Source organism: Paramisgurnus dabryanus, chromosome 19, assembly GCF_030506205.2.
Source record: "Paramisgurnus dabryanus chromosome 19, PD_genome_1.1, whole genome shotgun sequence".
Classification (NCBI taxonomy): Eukaryota; Metazoa; Chordata; class Actinopteri; order Cypriniformes; family Cobitidae; genus Paramisgurnus; species Paramisgurnus dabryanus.
In genome coordinates, this window is record NC_133355.1 from 11,240,275 (window position 1) to 11,260,647 (window position 20,373).

Here is a 20,373-nt window from a genome sequence, read left to right on the forward strand (position 1 = left end):
TGAACAATAAACACTAACAAGTCTTTCTTTTTAGTTAAAACACATAAAATAGCGTTTAATTAAAATTTTGCTCTCTAAAGCAGTCCCATGAAAAACAAGTTTACTGCATAGTTATGTTGACCAAAATCATTCATTTAGTTTCAACACAAAATTATTAAGTTCATTTCCTTCTTACAAATTTAATTGGATTATACATGATAATTTATGTGTTCATTTAGAATTACTCACATTTTTTTGTTATTTTAACTCATATTTTGGTTTAAAAAATGTAAAGTTTTTAATACAGTTTACTCATTTTATTTTTGTTAAATCTACTAAGGTATATGCAAAACATTTTACAAAGCATCCTTTCTAAAGGCTAACTTTTTATTTAAGCATTAGTTTTGGATGGAAACCTTGCATTACTTGAACATTGGTCTAGATCTGATTGCCAAGTCTTGTCAGATGTGTTGACATATCATTACAATCTCTGGTGCATCATTTCTTTGTGTTTTTGAGGTTCAGTATATGCCTCATTATTTTTATATTATGCATGTCTGTACAGTAGTATTGCCTGTTTTACTTTCAAATGAATTTCCTATACTAATGACCTTGAGGAAAACATAGAGAAATCACATCCTCGCAGGCAGCTAGATGATCATGGTCAAAGGAAAAGCCTTCATTTATAAAATCAAACATTGGAATTTGGCCACTGATAGTACAACAATGAAGGCAATAAATACAGGATAAAAATAATACTAATAATATGGAATAAAATAAATAAGTAAAAATAGACTTTTTATATTATACAAAAAACAGAAGGCCTTTGTTCTATGGTCAAATGCAAAGCAAGAACAATTGTCAATTGTTTGAAAAAAAAGCATTGAAATAAGGATGCCAAAGCCAACAGCGCTTTACTCTATAAGCTACAGATTTGTTCATGTATTCATTTGAATTCTCTGTTGAGCACCATGCTGTTGAGCACATCAAACACTGCGGTTGGTTAATGAATTGTGGAGTTGCCGAAAATTATTTTAATTTGTGGATATTTTAAGATTTAAAGAAATTGAAAAGAGTATGCAACAACAAATTAGGATGTTTATCCGGGATACAAATTTCTTGAAGATATCTGATGCTTTGCAATAAAATTTATCAATGAACAAAAGTAAGGAGTGTTTCCTCAACTGTAGCATGACATCATCAGGGTGTGTCTTTCATTTTAAACTCTGAGAAGTTCTTTATCACATGAATGAAACATAAAAGTATACAAAGTATGCGCCCACTTTAATGATTACAAAGCATTTGTGCTGCACACATGCCATATGTTAAATCGCAATGTAAACTATTTGTATAATGAACATGAGTCATCACGACAATAACTTGATTGTGTTAAAAACCGTTCTGCATTGCGCTGTGATTCTTTCTGATAGATAGGCCTTGTTGTGCCCGGCCCAAGTCAGGGCAGATGTGGCCTAGAACAATAACAGGCCCTTTTATCAGAGAGCAGGGTAGTGACACCCTCCACGGGCACCCGAGGCTCTGAAGAATGCCTGGCACCAGACCAGAACCACTGACGCTATTACAGACCCACCTCATCTCCCGTGATGCCATGCAACGGAGGGGACGACACCTTCAAAGACCAGCCCTTCTTCCTTAGAAGCGCCGAAGACTATCGAGAAGCTTTGCAGAGCGTCCACAGAGCGGACTTCGGATTGAACGGAGAAGGACATTTGTGGGCCGTCCAGACTGTAGACCTGAAACAGATCGATACCTAGAATGGCCACTGCAAGCACTTCTGGACAAAGCCCCTTTGGGCTGGGCAGGAAGAAGAGGGCCCCTGGTCTCCTGGATCAAATTGGCAGGTTCTTTGGAGGGGACAAAAAGAGGAAGGGAAAGGTAGGCAGATTCATTTGATTTTTTATGTGTTTTCTAAGCATCATCATGCCATTAGATAAAACTATTGGTTAATATTGGTATAATAGCACTAGATTGAGTTGTGGAAGATATGCGGACTATAAGTTAAGATTCACTCGCTTGGGTAACATGGGTTTTGTAGATAATAATGAGATAATGAAGTTTACAGACACAAGAAAGGATGTATTTAGACAGGTGATCTTAAAGTTTTGAGAAAGTTTAGACAAAAAATTATCTGTCAACTTTAGAAAAACGTTTTAATTCATATTTGTGACCCTGGACCACAAAACAGTCAGAAGCAGCATAGGTTTATTTGTAGCAAAAGCCAAAAACATGTTGTATTGGTTAAAATTATCGATATTAAGTAAAGATCATGTTACATATAGATATTTTACACATTTTCTACTATCATTAGTTAAATGTGTTGCTAAGGACTTCATTTTGACAACTTTAAAGGCAATTTTCTCGCTATTTCAAATTTGTTGGTACCCTCAAATTCCAGATTTTCAAATAGTTGTATCTTGGTATCCTAACAAACAATATATCAATAAAGCATATTTATTCAACTTTCAAATTAAATTTCAGAAACATTTACCCCTTATGACTGGTTTTGTGGTACAGGTTCACATTTTATTTTTTAATTTCAACAAACCAGATAGCAAACAATAGCTTGCACTGGGAAATGCATCTGATATGCAAACTGGTTGATATGGGTGATGCCATTATGCATGTTGCTTACACAAAAAACAAAACAAATGTTTGGTTATTTTTAACTCAGCATTGGGTCAATAGGGGACAAACCCAGCCATTGAGTTAAATTAAAATAACCCAGCATTTTTTATTTAAATGTGTATCACTCAAAATGTCAGTTATTGCCCTAGCAGGTTTTCGGAACCAAGCCTGCACATCTTAAAAGCTCAAATGGATGTACAGTTTTGAGCTCTTCTGCCGCATGCCATTTTTTATACTTTGATTGCACAGTGTAATACAAGATGCCAAGCCATATTACCAGATACAAAGAGGATTCTCCAAGTTTCATTACATGGAGCAATTTTACAAAGAATTTGGTCTGAACAGACTTCTGAGTCTGTTTTGAACTTGTTTCTACAAATATGAAAGTTCAGACACTGAACAGTTTTATATAACTACTGCTAGGTGTTAGGTTTCTCATCAAAGCAAAAAGGAGTTGGTTATAGTGCTTGTGTTATAATTATAGTCTTTGCTTTTGTGGAGATTAATTGGAATTTAATTATTGCCTCTAGATGGCCCGTTATCAATCCCAAAACTTTATCCGTATCCAAGTCCAACGATAAACCTCATCGCTCTCAATTCACATAAAGCATGTTTATGTTAATATTGCATATATTTATATGCGGTATATTATTATTAAAGCCATACAACATATTTAACTTGATAAAACACCCACGTTGGTCTAATAAAATTTTAATTATGCAATAGTTACTTACTCATGAAAAGGGTATGCGAGACCTGGCTGTATTTGAGAGGATTGAGATGTTTTATTACCACATTCAACGGCTAACATTAGGCCTTTGTCTGTCTTTATGCTTGCACAGTTGCGTAACTCAGATTTGGGATATTTCCCCACATCTAAACCGGAAATAATGTCTGAATTAAGTAAATTTATAGTAACATTAAAACATTATTTAAACATTAATGTTACTAAGCATTCAAACATTTTAGCGTAATATTACATATTAAAACAGTGCGGTCCAGACATTATTATTTCTGGGTTGAGGTGGGAAACACCTTAAATCCGAGTTGTCTGGACCGTAGCATAACTACCGAGATACTTTCACAAAATGTTTATGTAATGTTGAACGAATGCATTAATAAAAAAATAATTTTACAAAATGTATTGTTGCGAAATGTAGTAATTTCTTTTCACCGCGTTTGTCATTAATTGAATTAAAATGAATTGAATTGAATTTCTTGCAACGAGACGAGTTCCCGTATGACGCACACTCTTACCTTTGACTTCAATTGATATTCTGGTTGGCTAATTGCCATTTGTGCTGTAACTGTTTAAGGTGCGCACATTATTGTTATTTTTTTATTTTGCCTGTATGCACTCGGTTTGAATGTTATTTTAGGCTTTAGCCTATATGAAAAGCAATTGCGTCATCTCGTGTACTTGACATAGCTTGACATCTCGTGTACTTGTCCGTTAGACTGAATGAAGGGGACTGTATGGAGATCACGTACTGTATATGATTACAACTCGACTCTGATTATCTAATACTTATAAAAGTAAACAGTTGCGTAACGATCTATAAATATGAATAAGTATGTGCTGGCAAGAGGAAAACATTTACTGCCTTACGAAAATTAACCATGTTTTTACTATAGCAAACCATGGTAATCACAAAATAACCATGGTTTTGACAACCATTGTTTTCATAAACAATGGTGTGGTAAAACCATGATTTTGCTAATAGTAATCAATACACCAAAAAACACGCTGCTAGATGATCAAGTATAGGAATATGTTAACAGTGTGCGGCTTTCATACTTTGATGTTTTTGATCCTACAGCTCTTTTTAAGATATTTTGGAAGGGCATACTTCTTTTTGCACAACTTGACTTTAGTCAAGCATATTTATTTATTCATCTGTATTCATTTAAAGGGCTCATTTCGTGGTCACCTCTCCTCCTCTCCACAGAGACCCCATCACTCTTCAACCCGTCGCCGTGGAGATGTCAATCCCGTGGTGCACTTCTTCAGGAGCTTTGTAAGTATCCATAAGTGTGATGTGAAACCAAAGAAAGAAAAAAATCAATTCTTCGCAAGACAGGAGAATTATGTTTTCATACCTGTCTCTATATTTATCTTTAGCTTAATGATGCAGGGACTTGTTTACTGAAAGCACCGAGCCGTGAAAAGCGCGCTAGCGCATGCGCCAAATCGTCTTATTAGGAATAGAAAACAATTATTGGGCCAACTAACTCACCACAAACCTAATCTCCTCACATCTTTACCATATGTTGTTAAGCTAAATGTTTTTACTAGAACTGTCAAATTGTGTCTTGCCAAGGTTGTCGTCATGTTTAACATGCCGTCCGTGTTTTCTTCGCTACAATTATAGTCCAGACTTGTTTGTCTGTCAGGCAAACATTACACACACTTACATCACTACTAGCCTTAGATCTTCTGCTCCATAGTAAAGGAAGAGTGATGCTTTGAAAGTCACTTTTTTTTTCAGATAAACCTACAAAGTAAGTCTGGTGAGATAGTAGTCATGTATGTGTGGAAAATTTCACTTGCTAACAGTAACATCTTCACTGCATCTTTTTCTTATCTTATGTTATACAAAATTTTGTGTATTTCTAAAATGCAATGACCATGACATTTCTAAAGTAATCTTACAATATTATATTAACTTTCTTAGTAACACAAAGCCAGTTTGGTGGAAACCGGTGAAGATTGTCAATGTTTTCTCATTATTTATGTCCTAAATTAAAAATGGTTTTCTGTGAATCAGTAGTTGCATGGTCGCTCTTTTATTCTGCTGGCTTGCTCATTAAAAAGATACAGTCTCTGCCTCTTCATTATTCACCCGAGGCGTACAGAATCCTTAACTTCATCCGAAAGTAGACCTTTGTAAACATTTTTCGGTTTCAAAATTAAAAGTCTTTTTTTCAAGGGCTGCTTATCGTGTTTGGATTGCATTGGTTGATTCAATTGGTGCTCAGGCCTCTAAATTAAAAGCTGTGGGAGTGTTTGCATTTTGAATACCTAAAATCTTAATTTACTTGTGAGTAAAAGTCTTGATCTGTTTCCTTGAAGGTTTCCTCTCCTCGCCCCAAGTCCAGGGTAAGTCTCATATCCCATTCTTACTGCTACAATATGTTTATTTACTTGTTCATATATATGCTTTTATTTTTGGACTATTCATCATTCCAAAGATGTTTCAAATTTACTAACTGCAATGAAATGGGGATAAAGGAATATGCACTAGTGTAACACCTATTCACAGTGAGGTTACAACCAGCCCCTTGTATGAACAATACAGTATTTCCTAGCTAGTAGAATGGATTTGACCCATGCACATTTCAATGCCCCCTCATATCCAGCAATACAATGATAGATTTATTTATGGAGAGAAGGAATAATTGTACGCTCTCTTTCTTTCATGTGCAGTGGAGAGAACTATTGGGCCTGGTACGTCACTTGAGTTTGAAGTGATTCATGTTTACATTCACATACACAGATTTGATTGGCTGAACGCAGAGTGTTCCTGTCCTATGTTTTGTTTCTAATAGATTTGTCATGTTACTTAATTTGTTCTCTTCTTTGTGAATTAACCTGTGCACTCAGTAAAAGCAGCTGCTGAACCTTTACTGCGCTTCATTCGGCCTTTAAAGCACACCTGTGTTCGTTTCGCACAAATCTCCAAATGTACAGTATCATATATGTTTTATGTTGACATGCATGACATTTAAACATTTTCGGTCATGCATTATTATTGCATTGTGGTGAATATTGGACCACATTGCAATGCAGACCGTTAATTATTACATTTATCGCATTAAAACACACTCATAATTTCATAGCAGATAAAAATCTGTTTTGCCAAAATGTATGTAACAGCCTAAAACATTTATTCTAATTCTAATTTATTATACATTTCAGCAGCTTTAAGCTGTGCTATACTACATAAAAGAGTGATCTCAGGTACTAAAATTATTAGAGGATTATTAAAAGTCTTTCTTTCTTCCATGCATTCCTTCCCTTACTTCCTTCTGTCCTTCTTTATCCAACCATTCTTCTTTTCTCCTTTTCCTGCTTTGTTCCTTCTATATTTCTTCCCCTGATTTTCCTTTTTGATGGATTTTTTCTTAAACCAGAGCGACTCTCTGCTTCTTGATGACTTTGACACAGCACGGCTTTTTCTGAATCGCAGCCGGTAATGCAGCTTTCTCTCTAGGGGACTTCAAACTGTGTTTACCTCTTCACCTATGTACCCATGCTCCAAACTACCCCTCCCTTTTTGTCACCGGGGTGGAATACGCTCTGATTCATTGACTCACTACTGCCCCTGTGTTTCAATTGCATGTTGTTTAACTCCACAGGCTCAAACTTTGAGGTTCATGTGAAAAGCAGGTGTGCAGCATTAAATAACCTCAGTCGTGAATGACTTAAGAGTCCTTTTAATAAATATTACATTTTGTGCCCTTCACAGATGGAGACAGAAACATATGAAGAGTTTGGTTCCAAAACGCAATAATCACTGTAAAAAAAAATCCGTAGAAATTGCAGCTGGGTTGCCGGTAACTTACCATATATTTAAATTTATGTGTGTTTTACTGGCAACATTTTGTTCAAAGTTAAATGAACATTAAACATTTACAAGTCTTTGTATTCACAGATTAAAACTAAAAAAACAGCATCATGCAAAACATTCTGGGAAACAAAATCTGAAGCAAAAAACAGAAAAAGGTTGATAATAATTTCTGGTTCCCAGAATGCTTTGCATGAGGCTGTTATTGTATAGTTTTATTCTGTAAAGATAAAGACTTGTTAATATTTAAAATTTATTTAACTTTGAACAAACTCTTGCCAGTAAAAAACATAAATTTAAATCTACGGTAAATTACCGGCAACCCAGCTGCATTAACATTGTAATTTCTACGGAATTTTTTTACAGTGGATCCATTTAGACTAATTTGGGTAAAAAAGTTTTCTATACCAAGAAAGTGACAAGACGAAAACCACTATTTTCTCTTACAAACTTTCACATAGCATCTTTGTTATAATAATTTGATCCATATTTTGATTTTCAAAGTTTTTTTTTTCAAAATGCTATAAATCTATTAAATCAATATTTAAATGTGCATCCATCTTTGCCATGTCACATTCATTTAGTTGACTAGTGGTATATACTGATTAAAAAATAAAAAACACTTACTTTGTCATATTAAGAACACTGTCATTGCTGCGGTCATCCTTGGGACGTCGTCGCTGAACTTTTTTGACAGTGATCATCTGTTAATGTTTTGGTCTTGCTCGATTTTCGTTGACTTTGAGTAAATAATGGAAAGTTTTTCATAAGATCCGCTGGGATCAATGTGTTCGCATGACAGAAGCTTGATGCTGTCGGGAGAACAAACAACAGCCGGCATTTTTCCTTCACCCGAGTGCCTCTCACGTATATTATTCGATTTTGATGGCTTACGTTTCTTCCCCGCCACAGAAAACCCCCACAAGTTTATCAATGCCATCAAAAATACTATTTTGTTTTTGTTTGTTTGTTGATCATTAAGTACAAAGTAGATGAGGAAAACTAGGATTTTGTGTGTATTCAACCTGCCGCCATTGTTGTTTACAATCCGTGAAATGGTGCACTGTGATTGGTTAAAGGTGCAGTGTGTAATTTTTAGAAGGATCTCTTGAAAGAAATGCAAAATAATATACAAAACTATATTATTAGTGGTGTATAAAGACCTTTTAAATATGTTTTTATAACCTAAAAATTAGACATTTTTATATACATACACCAAGGGGCCCCTTACATGGAAGTCGCCATTTTGTGCCACCAAGTTTCTACAGAAACCCTTAACGGACAAACTCTTTTAGTAAGTTGTCTCCGATGATGATTGGTTTGTTCGGTGGTGGCTATCGTAGCTTCTTTATGCATTTCAAAAGCGAGGGCTGGGCAGTGGACTGAGCCGTTGGTTGCAATTTGCAACCTTACCACTAGATGTTGCTAAAATTTCCACACTGCACCTTTAAGCCGATTTATTACATTCTGCAGAGAAGGAGGACTGGCGTTTGTCGTGGTTTAGAAAAAAAAGAGAAAATATGACAAAATAACACGGCGGATATCGGATTTTGCGTAAAATTAAGAATTGACTTTTCAATACTGATTTTGGCAGTAACTATTATTTTTATGATGCGTTTATCGTGTTTTGGAACCAAACTCTTCATATAGAGATTTATCATACATCGAAAGAGCTCAGATGTAAAAGTCCCTGAAGTGCGCCAAACATGTTTTCTTGTAAATAAGACTCTTAATGGATTCTGCCAAACAAACCGGTATTTCTGAATAGCCTGAGGCCAGGATTAAGCAGATTTGAAGCTAAAGTATTTGAATTTTGACAGATGTGGCGTTTAGCGGCTTTTGCGTCTGAGCTTCCTATTTGAACAACAATATTCTGATGCTGCACTCTTGCTATCTTATTGAGCCATTCCTGCAAACATACAGTATAACATCTGTTACTGTGCGTTGTATAATTCATCCTTCCTGTTTAAATTAAGAATGAAACTGAGCAACTAAATTTCTTCATTGTAAATTCTGAAGCATTGTCAGCTGACAAGTACACAAATGATTACTTTTATATTACACTGTGGTATTCATTGACAGTGCACTGGGCTGGAATAGACTCTGTGTTCATAAACTATGTCTTTTAGGCTTCTTCATCACCGCGTGCCTCGGAGAGCATTAGATCCCCACGCAGGCGCAGAAGAGAACAGAATACACTCTCCCGAATCTTCAACCTGGTGAGCTTAAAACCAGCAGTATGACCAGAAGAACAAATTAGTAGATATGGGCAGAACGATATTTACAAAACTGTTGTGGCATCAATAGGATTTATCCTCTCACAAAATGCAATTTTTTTAGCATAAAATACACTGTAAGAAAAAGAAGACCTAATATGACTCATGGCACTTATTCAGAGAGGGCTGGACTGTAACCCTGTAGTATTAAAGTCATTCATTGTGGGTTTACCGAATAAGCTAAACGTGACAGTTTTGATATAACTTTAAAGGACCTGTAAATGATGCTTTAATTATCGTAAATATATATACATATATATATATATATATATATATATATATATATATATATATATATATATATATATATATATATATATATATATATATATATATATATTACAGAGCCCCTAAGGCGACATGGAGCAAAAATTAAACAAAGTTTCGTTTCATGTGCTCACGTGAAACTTTCATGTGCTCACGTGAAACTTTCATGTGCTCATGTGAAACTTTCATGTGCTCACGTGAAACTTTCATGTGCTCACGCAAAACCTTCATGTGCAGAATTTTTTTTTTAGTTTAGTTTCGAGCACATGAAAGTTTCACGTGAGCACATGAAAGTGAACTTTAGATTTTTTTTACTCCAATGTCACCTTAGGGGCTCAGTAATATATATATATATATATATATATATATATATATATATATATATATATATTTTTATATATATATATATATATATATATATTTATATATTATTTATTTTATTTTATTTAATATAATTACAGTTGATTGACGTACCCTTATGCAAATGCATTCAAAGAAAGTAATTTCAACATTAAGCTGCATTTAAAGCTATTATAACTTTTGTTAAAAGCATACAGCAGAAATGACTTTTTAGAAACAATTTACAAATCTCTCCCAAGTAAAAGTATATTAAAATGATAGGGCTATTGACTGTTACTGTGTGTGACCCAGAGTGATTCCAAGTAACCAACAAAACCAATATTATCAGTTTCTGTCCACAGTAATCACACCTATTATGTCATCTGTGCACACTTTCGGTTGTCTGTAAGGGTGTTTCATTCCCTTGGGTCTCTAAATCAATATTTGTTTTGCTATACAAGGAAGGCCAGTCTTATATTATTTTTGCCTTGAAAGTTGCTGTATGCCCTAACCTTCCTTAGGTTCAGTTTCAGTGAGAGTCTCATACCATAAAAGCATTTTGAAATTGTGCCAGGTGCATGGCATAAACGTAAGATTCTCAATAAGATTTGATTTTCAATAGATTACAGAATATCGCTTGCTTACCTTGAAGTTAATTTTGAGGTGATTGAGACACCTAGAGTGAATTGAAATCTTCATTTGCATGTGTATGGTGCACATGGTACTTTTATATATATATATATATATATATATATATATATATATATATATATATATATATATATATATATATATATATATATATATATATGTATGTATACAGTGCTGATCACTTTTTATGTCTTATTGGATAGGAAAATCACAAATGAGATCTATTATCTCAATTGTTTTTCCTACACAGCGGTGAGATAAGGTGGAGTGCAAGGTCTCTAGATGTTTCTCCTGATAAACAGGCTTGAGGCTCGGATTTGCTTAGACAACAAAATCAGATGTTGGGGATTTCAGTATGAACTCAAACATATTTTATTAAATGATATCCTACAAAATATTCCTTTTATTTATTTGTACTTCTCATGACGCATTGTAGGGGAAACATCTCTGAACAATACAATTGTTCTATTGAAAATAACAGCATGACTTGATGTTTATGTTTAGCTTATATTGTCTACCTCATCTCCATTCTAACCTATTTTCTTTCCTTCTTTTTGTCCTTTTGCACATGACAATCTTTACCCAACAGGGGACAGAATGAAGCTGGCTTTCCACTTAGATTTTGCTATTAAACCGTACTGTCGAGTGCACAGATCACTCTTTGTGAAATGTAGCATAGCTTGTCATTGCTGGTCGTGTTCTTATGGAGGAAACAACATTTGTCAGTTTCAATAATAAATGCTTTCGTGGTGACGTTGACCATTTGGTTCATAAGATTACAGCACCTGAAAACTGCTGATGCCTATTTGCTATTTCTATGCAAGCTTTAGCATATTTTTGAGAACTAACATTGAGGCAGTGTTGCATATTATTATGAAGCTTTGCAACATTATTGTTGAGAATATTTTGTGAAATGCCGCTGATACGATGATGACGCTGCTGGTTTTCTCCAATTGCAGGGAGAAAGCAGATCTCGCTCTCCACCCAAACGCTGGAGCACCATCTTCTGAGCCCATCGTCAACCAGAACAACACCAAGATGGAAGAAAGTAAGACGGATGAAGAGAAAAAAACAGAGAGGGAGGACCTCTGCCCTACAGATTCACAATTTGCGGCGAGTTTAACAGACTAACATTGGCCATCTTCGCTTTTTAGATAAAGATACAATCTAAGTATCTGTTGTTACATGCCTGCAGGGTTTCATAAGCACGTGTTGACTGTATGTGTGTAAAATTGCAAATAATTGTCAAGGGTCAGGTGATGCAATAGTTGAAAGTCTAAATTTAGTTCAGGAATAAAAGGGATCATAAACCCTAAGCAATCCACAATAACCAGAAGGTTTGATCAATTTTAGTCTTATTCAACAAAACTAGAATAGCACATTTTTCATTCACCTTTCATTTGAACCTTTCAATAAAACTGATGAATAAGTAGATAATGGCCTTCAAACCATGTTTTGCGAACCTTCCTCAGATGTAAGAATCTGTCTCTCTTACACAACAGGTTGCTTGTGTGCTATTCAGCATTTGATGCATGCCATTAGTCCCTTTGTGGATGTTTATGTTTATTGTGGTCTTTGTGATGTTAGCCATTATTTTCTTTCTATCATGAACTTTGTATATATGATTCTTTGTGTTTTAAAAAGTATGATCGGTTAACACTCAGTATATCTACAGATTACTATGTTTGATTTATTTTTAAAGTTATTTAGCTTTGATTTAAAAAAACAACAACAACTTATAATTAAAGACTAAAAATACAATAATGTGGACTAGATTCTAAGCATAAGCAGCTTAGATTGTATTGCCCTCAGGTGTTGCACTGTGTTTAAACAGCTCATAAATGTTGTCTGCGTCTGTACGTGTGCAATTCTGATGTTATTTTAGAAAGGTAATAAGGGATAGGATTAATATTCAAATAACCTGCAGATATCTCGGACAAAGGTACCAAATGGTACAAAACCGATGAAAGGGGAAGGTAAACCGAAAGTGAAAGAGGGAACTTGTGAGAAATGAGAACTGAAGTGTAATTTTGAAAGAGCGTGGTGGAGTTTATTTTTACGGTATGTGATTATGTGATGTGTCTTTAATAATGTTCATTGTTTCGTGTCTCATAGACCATTCCTGTATGTACTGTTCATGAAATAGTGCTGAATAAACATTAGGTCAAATATTCTTCCTGTCAGCGCTGGATTTGTCTCATATGGTGCTACACTTTGTGTTATGCATGGAAAATTCAGAAGTGGCCAAGTGTTCAGATGTATTATCTTTAACTCCCTTTATTTATAAAGTAACGGTAAATAAAGTTTTAGAAATGTATGCAGTTTGTGTTTAATTCTGCGTTTGTTTATCAACTCACTTTCTTAAAAACACCTTTTAATCTGTTTTTCTTTAACTTTTTAAGATTAAGTGTTTGCATTTTGGTAGTTAAAAGTAAACATTATCTTTTTAAGTATGTGGGAATGTACATTTTTACAACTTTATTTTTGTTTTTCAACTATTTCACTTTTCAAACTATTTTATTAATTTTACTGTTTATTTCGTGCTAGAGTATCACATTTAAGGTATAATTATAAATGTAGTCTCTCGATTAACATCATGTTATAAAAACTGCATGCAAAGTACACTCTTAGAAAAAAGGTACAAAAGTTGTAACTGGGACGTTACCTTTGAAAAGGCTCCTAATATTTACCATTTTGGCACAGATATGTACCTTTGATGTACCAATTTGCACCTAGGTACAAAAGTGTACTTTTTGGAAAAGTACCACCCCAGTGACAACTTTTGTATACTTGTACCTTTATATCTGACAGTGTACAATTCCCATATGCTAAATCTGCATTATTTATGCAAAACAAAAACACTTTCTGGAGATGTCTCAGTAAATTAAAATTAAAAATATGTTTAGACAAGCATTTATTAAACAAATATTATTTAAGAAACTCTTGAAACAAGCTTGAAAATTGTATTATTTACTTTCTATTCTGCACTGTAAAAATACACAGATTTTTGTCAAATCAACATTTATTTTTATGTTACTTTAACTTAAAAAAGAAAAATAAGTTAAACAATTTTAATTTGATTTTATAAGTTATGTCATCTTTTTTTTAAGTCAAAACTTAAAATAGTAGGTTGAATTGACTTGCAAAACCAAGTTGTTTTAACTTCATGCTGCATTTTTTTTACAGTGTGAAAAAAGATCTCTTGATTGTCCCATTAAAAGAGCCATTTCACAAAACTCAATAATTGTATACAATAAAATTGTGTATACGTTTTTAAATTAATATTTAAATTCATGAACAATAGTTTTTTTTAAACCCGATATGGTCTCGAAAATATTTAATTTTTATTTCTATGTTGATACTATTGATAGCTAACTTTTAGAACAGTCACACAGGCTAAAGAACAGGCTAAACATTTTTAGTTTTAGTTAGTACCAAAAAAGCAAAACGGGTTGAATAGAAACTTTTCATGTTTACAAAACAACCAAATGGTTAAACTATAAAATATATTCTTATGGCCCATCAATTTCTTTTAATATTTGTTTTGTATTGAATTAGTAAGATAAAAGTAAAAGGATGGAAAAAGAAGAAAAGCTGTGATTTAAGAGATTCTCTATAAAATAACTGTGTGCCCAACAATCGTCTTGGTTGACCTTTGCATGGTGCCAAATCTGTATAATTGTGTATAAGACTGACAGGCATTTGGTTGTTAATGTCTTTAGAAATGGTCTCGTAAAAGGTCAGTGAAAGGTCTTTTAAGGGTTTTGAGAATACTGTATCCATGTGTCAGATTTATTGCTTTTGTTCATTAAAGATAAATATATAAGCCTGGACTTGACTGAATAGTATCGCTTTTATGCGTCACTCACTGTTCATGTGTTATAAGGCATTACTGACTAGGCCTAAACTGAACGAAATGAAGTACAATAAAAGTAAAAAATGTTTTCAAACAAATCTCAAGTGTGGATTAAACTGTATTTGAGTCATACAAATCAACATAAATAATCTAAATATGAACCGAACACATGACCGTTAGATATCATGCACCTTTAGTATGATCATGTGATCATTTGGTTTTCACTGTATTTATATATTACACACACATTATATTTTATGACTTCAAACAAGCACTTGAGACACACTGAAGGGTTTAGAAATGGACTTTTAGTTCTGTACCCTAAAACCTGTCAAAGACTGAAGCATCCTTTGAACATGCTCATATGCTTCAACACATTTTAACGTGTTTTCTCTCTCCAAGACCAAAAAATACATGGCCTGTTTCAGTGCTTCCTTTGAAGAGTGTTTGATCTGTTTTTGGCATAGCTGTACAGACATACACATCAATCCATTATTCTGTGTGTTCACCAGCACATTGCAAGAATATTAATGATCATTGTAAAACAAAACCTTTTTCACTTCAAGGCCCCCTATTGCGCACCACAAATATTTGAAGGCTTCCCATTCACTCAATTTTTTCCACATAAAATTAAATAAAACTAGATAGATGTATATTCACTACTAAGATGGATTGTTTTAGATTATTTTAATGCTGGTTTTGTCCAATTTTTAATAATTTTAAGCCATCTGGAGGCCCCCTTGGAAATCTGCTGAGGCCCCCGACCCCCTGGTTGGGAAACACTGGTTTGAATGATATATTTTATTATTTTATTGGCAAAATTATATATTTATAGGTATACATTTTTCTTTAAAAACTGCATTTCTTTCCAGAAAAAATAAGACATTATACCCTATAGTGATTCAATTCGATTTTCTTTCAAACCATGGGCATTGAAAACGATTAAAATCTGTAATTTGATATTTTGTTTGTCTCAAGATCTCTTTATACATCTTTACTTAGTATGTTTAGTATGTTACTTTTATTAAATATTTCTTTTATGACTTTTGTCAATTTAAAAAATATATCTATCAACAGGTGTTTGATTATATTATAAAGAAATACTGCCCTCCTTTGGTTTGATATTGAAGTACATTTAAAAGTAGCCTACAGATTGCGCTGTATACAGGTGGTTATTTTGTATAATTTTATGTACTTCACGGATTATTAATTTAAGTCAGTTTATTTAAAAATATATATTGTTATGATTCTCAGAAATTGTTTGTATATATTTAGCTTTTAAGTATTAAACCATTAAATATGAAAAACGAATCGCTTCAGCAGTGGCTCTGTTTCGTGGGTGTGACGTCATGACTGTGATGCGGCAGTAGAGGGCATCAGCGAGTCTGAGTTTAAAAGACGATCCATGCAGGTTTATTTCAATATTCAGGTCAAAATCCCAATCATCCTTTAAAATCCACTGATTCAGTTTTAATTGAATCCTTTTAGGCTTTTTTAGCATAATGTACATTTCTAACATTAGCAAAATAAACAAGCTATATATTTTTCCATACATGCATTACACAAAAATGTTAAAAATGATTATAATATATTATTTGTATTTTAATCTATCTATCTATCTATCTATCTATCTATCTATCTATCTATCTATCTATCTATCTATCTATCTATCTATCTATCTATTCTCTCAGCCTGCAGATGTGTACAGTAAAGAAGACTGACAGAGCTCAGTATTGGATATAGCGCTGTGGATCTGTCGCAGGGTGGGGGTGAAATGTTGTCATGACACATCTCTCCCCAGTGGAGGAGGGGTTAAGCACTCAGGGATTTCCACCGAAGCAAGACTCCACACCAGCCCCGACCATCTGCCCGCACCCCTGCTATTACTCTCTATCTCTGTCCCTCCCTGTTCTCATTCATCTTAGATTCATACTTGTTATTAGGTCAGCGCAGTGTATTCTGAAAGCATGACAAATGTGCATCAATAACGGGGGTTCTGTAGGATGCAATACATAAATGTAACAGTGAATCTGATACTGTCATTTATGAAGTATGAAAGGTCAAATGTTTCACATACAGTAAATTTGCTTGAGTGTATATGTACTGTAAAAAGGGCTTTGCTCTACAGCTGCTCTTTATTATTAGTCACCTGCAGGTTGCCTGGTCTACATTAGCTTCATCAGCTGTAACACAACTAAAATCAGGTAACCTCACATCTGTTGTATAGGACCGAGGATTAGAACAAAGCTGTCTGTTTACACGACCTGCCTCCAGCTCCACTCTTGCGCTGATGTAATGTCATAAACATGCCACACTAGCGTTTTCTGTACAGGCTGACAGAACAAATCTATCAGCCATTATTAAGCAGAGCTCCCGAGCAGCCATGACAAGGAAACACAAATCTCTTTATTCTCTTTTTATGCTGTTTTAATACACTCGATCTCCCATCCAAAAACTAATTACAGGTACAAAGAGACACTGCCAGATGAAAGCACCTATGCTTTGATGGATGATGAGAGGCGAAATAAATGCGATTTGCGCAGTAATGGATAGCAGAAGAGTTTCTGCAGCATCTGTTAAGTTCGGGAGTGTCGGTGATTCAACAAGCCTACAATTTGAGAGCAACATGAAGGAGTCAAGGTGCTGGTGTACGAGCACAAAGGCTGTGGGGTTCAATTGCAACTAGGAGGAGCCCTGGAGAGTTACCGAAATCATATTCTTGCTCTATGCCCTTGAGCAAGGCCCTTAACCTTAAGTTGCTCCAGGGGGACCATCACTGCTATCAGTGCACAGAAAATGGCTTTGGATGGAAAGTATTTTCTGAAAGGCAAGCAAATAAGATTTTGAAGGCACACGTGCAGTATAAACATACACATATTATAAACATCCTGGTAATGTTATGAAATATAATACATAAAGAACTAAAATATAATGCTTTTCTGACATAAAAATTATTTTTCTTGTATCAAAGTGTACAAAATGGGTTATTAGAGGTAAAAGAGCGACATGTTTTAATGACATCCATAACATAATAACATTGTTACTATTTTGCAATCAATGCATAAAGAAAAGCTTTGGATTGAAATAGTCTATATTATCAAAGGCCATTCGTTTTTATATAATGCTCTAATATACCAACCCTGTATCATAAAATTATGTACCTTTAGTCACTTAATTTTGCAGTGTTTTCCATAACACTGACACGTTTTTCCGCCTTTTTTGCGTGAACATGTCACGTATTTCTGTTTACGTGTCACTGTCACGTGTTTGTTACTCAACAGTTTTGTCCTATTTTCAAACCATTGATGCTTCGGTTTAGTGTTAGATTTGGGGTTTGCAGTAGGATGTCACTTTAAGTATTGGTTTATACCTTTTTCATGATTAATTTTTTATATTTTATGATTTTTAAACCATTGTCGCCTGGCATTAGGGTTAGAGTTTGGGAAAGGATGTCATTTTATGTAAATCTAACCCTAAACCGAAGCAATAATGGTAAGAAAATAAGACATAACAATTGAGTAACAAATACATGATAGTGACACGTTGCAACCCTATATCACGAAATTGCGTGACTATTTCACGCATGGACCAGCGTGACAATGTCACGCTTTGCCGCGTTTGAGCGTGAGCATGTCACGCTTTCTGTTTGTGTCACTGTCACGTATTGGTTACTCAACTTTTTTGTCCTAATTTCTTACCATTGTCGCTTCGGTTTAGGGTTAGATTTACATAAAATGACACCCTTACCTAAACAAACTCTAACCCCAACGTCAGGTGACAATTGGTTAAAGTTTAGAAAATATAAAAGAATAAGTATTGTATCTTTTTTTTTATAAACCAATACTTAAAGTGACAAATACTTAAAGTGACATATAACACAAGCACCAAATCTAACCCTAAACCGAAGCGATAATGGTTTGAAAATAGGACAAAAAAGTTGAGTAACCAATACGTGACAGTGACACAAACAGAAAAGCGTGACATGCTCACGCTCAAACGTGGCAAAGCGTGACATTGTCACGCTGGTCCATGCGTGAAATAGTCACGCATTTTCGTGATAAACATAAATACGCAAAAAGGTGAAAAAACGTGTCAGTGTCACGGAAAAGACTCACAAAATTACGTGACTATAGGTACATAATTTCGTGATACTGGCAATTACTAGAAGATAATGACCTTAAAGGGATAGTTCACCCCCCCATCATTTTCTCACTCTCATGTTGTTATAAACCTGTATACATTTCTTTGTCCTGATGAACACGAAGGAAGATATTTTGAGAAATGTTTGTGACCAAACCAATCATAAGCCCCATTCACTTCCATATTATTATTTGTTCCTATTATGGAAGTGAATGGGGCTTATGATTCAAAAATTCTCTAAAATATCTTCTTCATGTTTATCAGAACAAAGAAATGTATACAGTTTTTTATGGGTGAACTATCACTTTAAATATTTTGTTTATTTTTGCAGTTATAGTGATGGTTGATGGTTAATCTGTTTACAGAAAGCCTACAAACTGAACAACGTATTACGGCTGAAACAAAGCAGCAGGAGTCGTGTAAACATAACATCTAACTGAAAACCAACAAAGAACTAACCGTGCACCTTAATTGTCTCCAGTTTGCCTTCTTTTGTCTGAATAGATTAGTCACCAGGTCAAAGTTTGGCGATCCACCTCTCCCCCTTCCCCCTTTCATGAAATATTCACCACGTTCTGCTGTTGTCAAAGCAACAGGCCTGACACTGCAAATCAGAGGACGAAGGATTAAAACAGAAGGGTGAGTATATAACTTTCAATTTTTTTACCTTTACCACGAAGAAACTGAAATGCATGTGCTTTGCTGGCCTATTTTTACACTTCCTTTTCCTGCAACATTTTGAACATACCATTTCATTGTATACGGCTTTAAACCGACATGTGCATTAGAGCAACCACTGTGACTGATACCCGACGTCCCAGATTTAAAGTTGACACATCCTGTTTCACAACAGTACGAAGAATATACGGCATGCTATCGTAATCACATATACAAAGTTATAAAGGGTCATTTTTGTTTGAAGATGTTGTAAAGTGCACAGCTGGAGGTGAAACAGGAAAAGGATTCTGCACTTCATGATGGAGCTTGTGAACTTTGACCCGCTTGAGGAATATTCACATGCATCCTCCCCCACTTCTTCAAACTAAAACTCTCTCAGAGTCAAAATTGTTCCACTTCACTGCTGTGGAAAACAACAGGTTGTTGCTTTCAAAGAACCACCATTTTTGGTTCTCCTAAGAACCTTTAAGTCTGAAGTGAATGTTGAAGGTTCTTTATGGAACCATAAGGGCTTCCATTTTTGGAACATTTAGTACGGAATCATCAGAATCAGACTTAGTTGTAGTTTTTTTGTTAGAAACTGAATAGTTTAAGTCACAAAGATTTTTTTTGTATGCCACATGATAATTTATACCCATCCTTGTGTCCAGACTCCTGTGTGTGAGGTTTTGTGTGTGCCTGAGAGGAATTGTGAGGTGAAAGAGTTCAGAATCTCCCTTCCCCCACGCAACCCAAAAAATCCATCTACTCTCACTCACAGTACTCCATCTCAAAAACAATCCCTTTAAAGGGTGCCAGTCCCAGATCCCACCAACCAAACCTAATTTCACCACAATAATTGCCAAGCATTCTCACAAGACGATGACATTGGAAATACAGAGATGGAGATAAACAGAAATTTAAGAAAAGCGAGCACTTCGAGTCGAGCAGCAGAGGCGTTCGATAATTGCGTGAATACGTTGATTAATGATCA

General features: G+C 34.7%; 1 protein-coding gene across 6 annotated transcripts; it reads left to right on the forward strand.

Annotated features, from left to right (window-relative positions):
* The first annotated feature begins 1,599 nt into the window (after positions 1–1,599).
* Positions 1,600–12,899, forward strand: mbpa (myelin basic protein a). Of its 6 annotated transcripts, none has more exons than XM_065288773.2 (7): positions 1,606–1,875; positions 4,575–4,643; positions 5,699–5,725; positions 6,053–6,073; positions 6,760–6,818; positions 9,323–9,412; positions 11,686–12,899. In XM_065288773.2, the coding sequence occupies exons 1-7, from the start codon at positions 1,756–1,758 to the stop codon at positions 11,855–11,857; spliced, it is 558 nt and encodes a 185-aa protein (XP_065144845.1). In that variant the 5' UTR covers positions 1,606–1,755; the 3' UTR covers positions 11,858–12,899. The 6 variants fall into 6 exon arrangements, with proteins under 6 accessions (XP_065144868.1, XP_065144875.1, XP_065144845.1 ...); XM_065288765.2 differs by having other exon boundaries at positions 1,607–1,875; positions 4,539–4,643; XM_065288796.2 differs by lacking the exon at positions 6,760–6,818 and having other exon boundaries at positions 1,600–1,875.
* The last annotated feature ends 7,474 nt before the right edge of the window (positions 12,900–20,373 follow it).

Excerpts from the sequence above, each read along its gene's own strand:
- mbpa (XM_065288765.2), top strand. The coding sequence starts at position 1,756 with ATGGCCACTGCAAGCACTTCTGGACAAAGCCCCTTTGGGCTGGGCAGG. Across the intron at positions 6,074-6,759 it reads GGAGAGAACTATTGGGCCTG|AGCGACTCTCTGCTTCTTGA; the intron begins GTACGTCACTTG and ends TTCTTAAACCAG. Across the intron at positions 6,819-9,322 it reads CTTTTTCTGAATCGCAGCCG|GCTTCTTCATCACCGCGTGC; the intron begins GTAATGCAGCTT and ends TATGTCTTTTAG.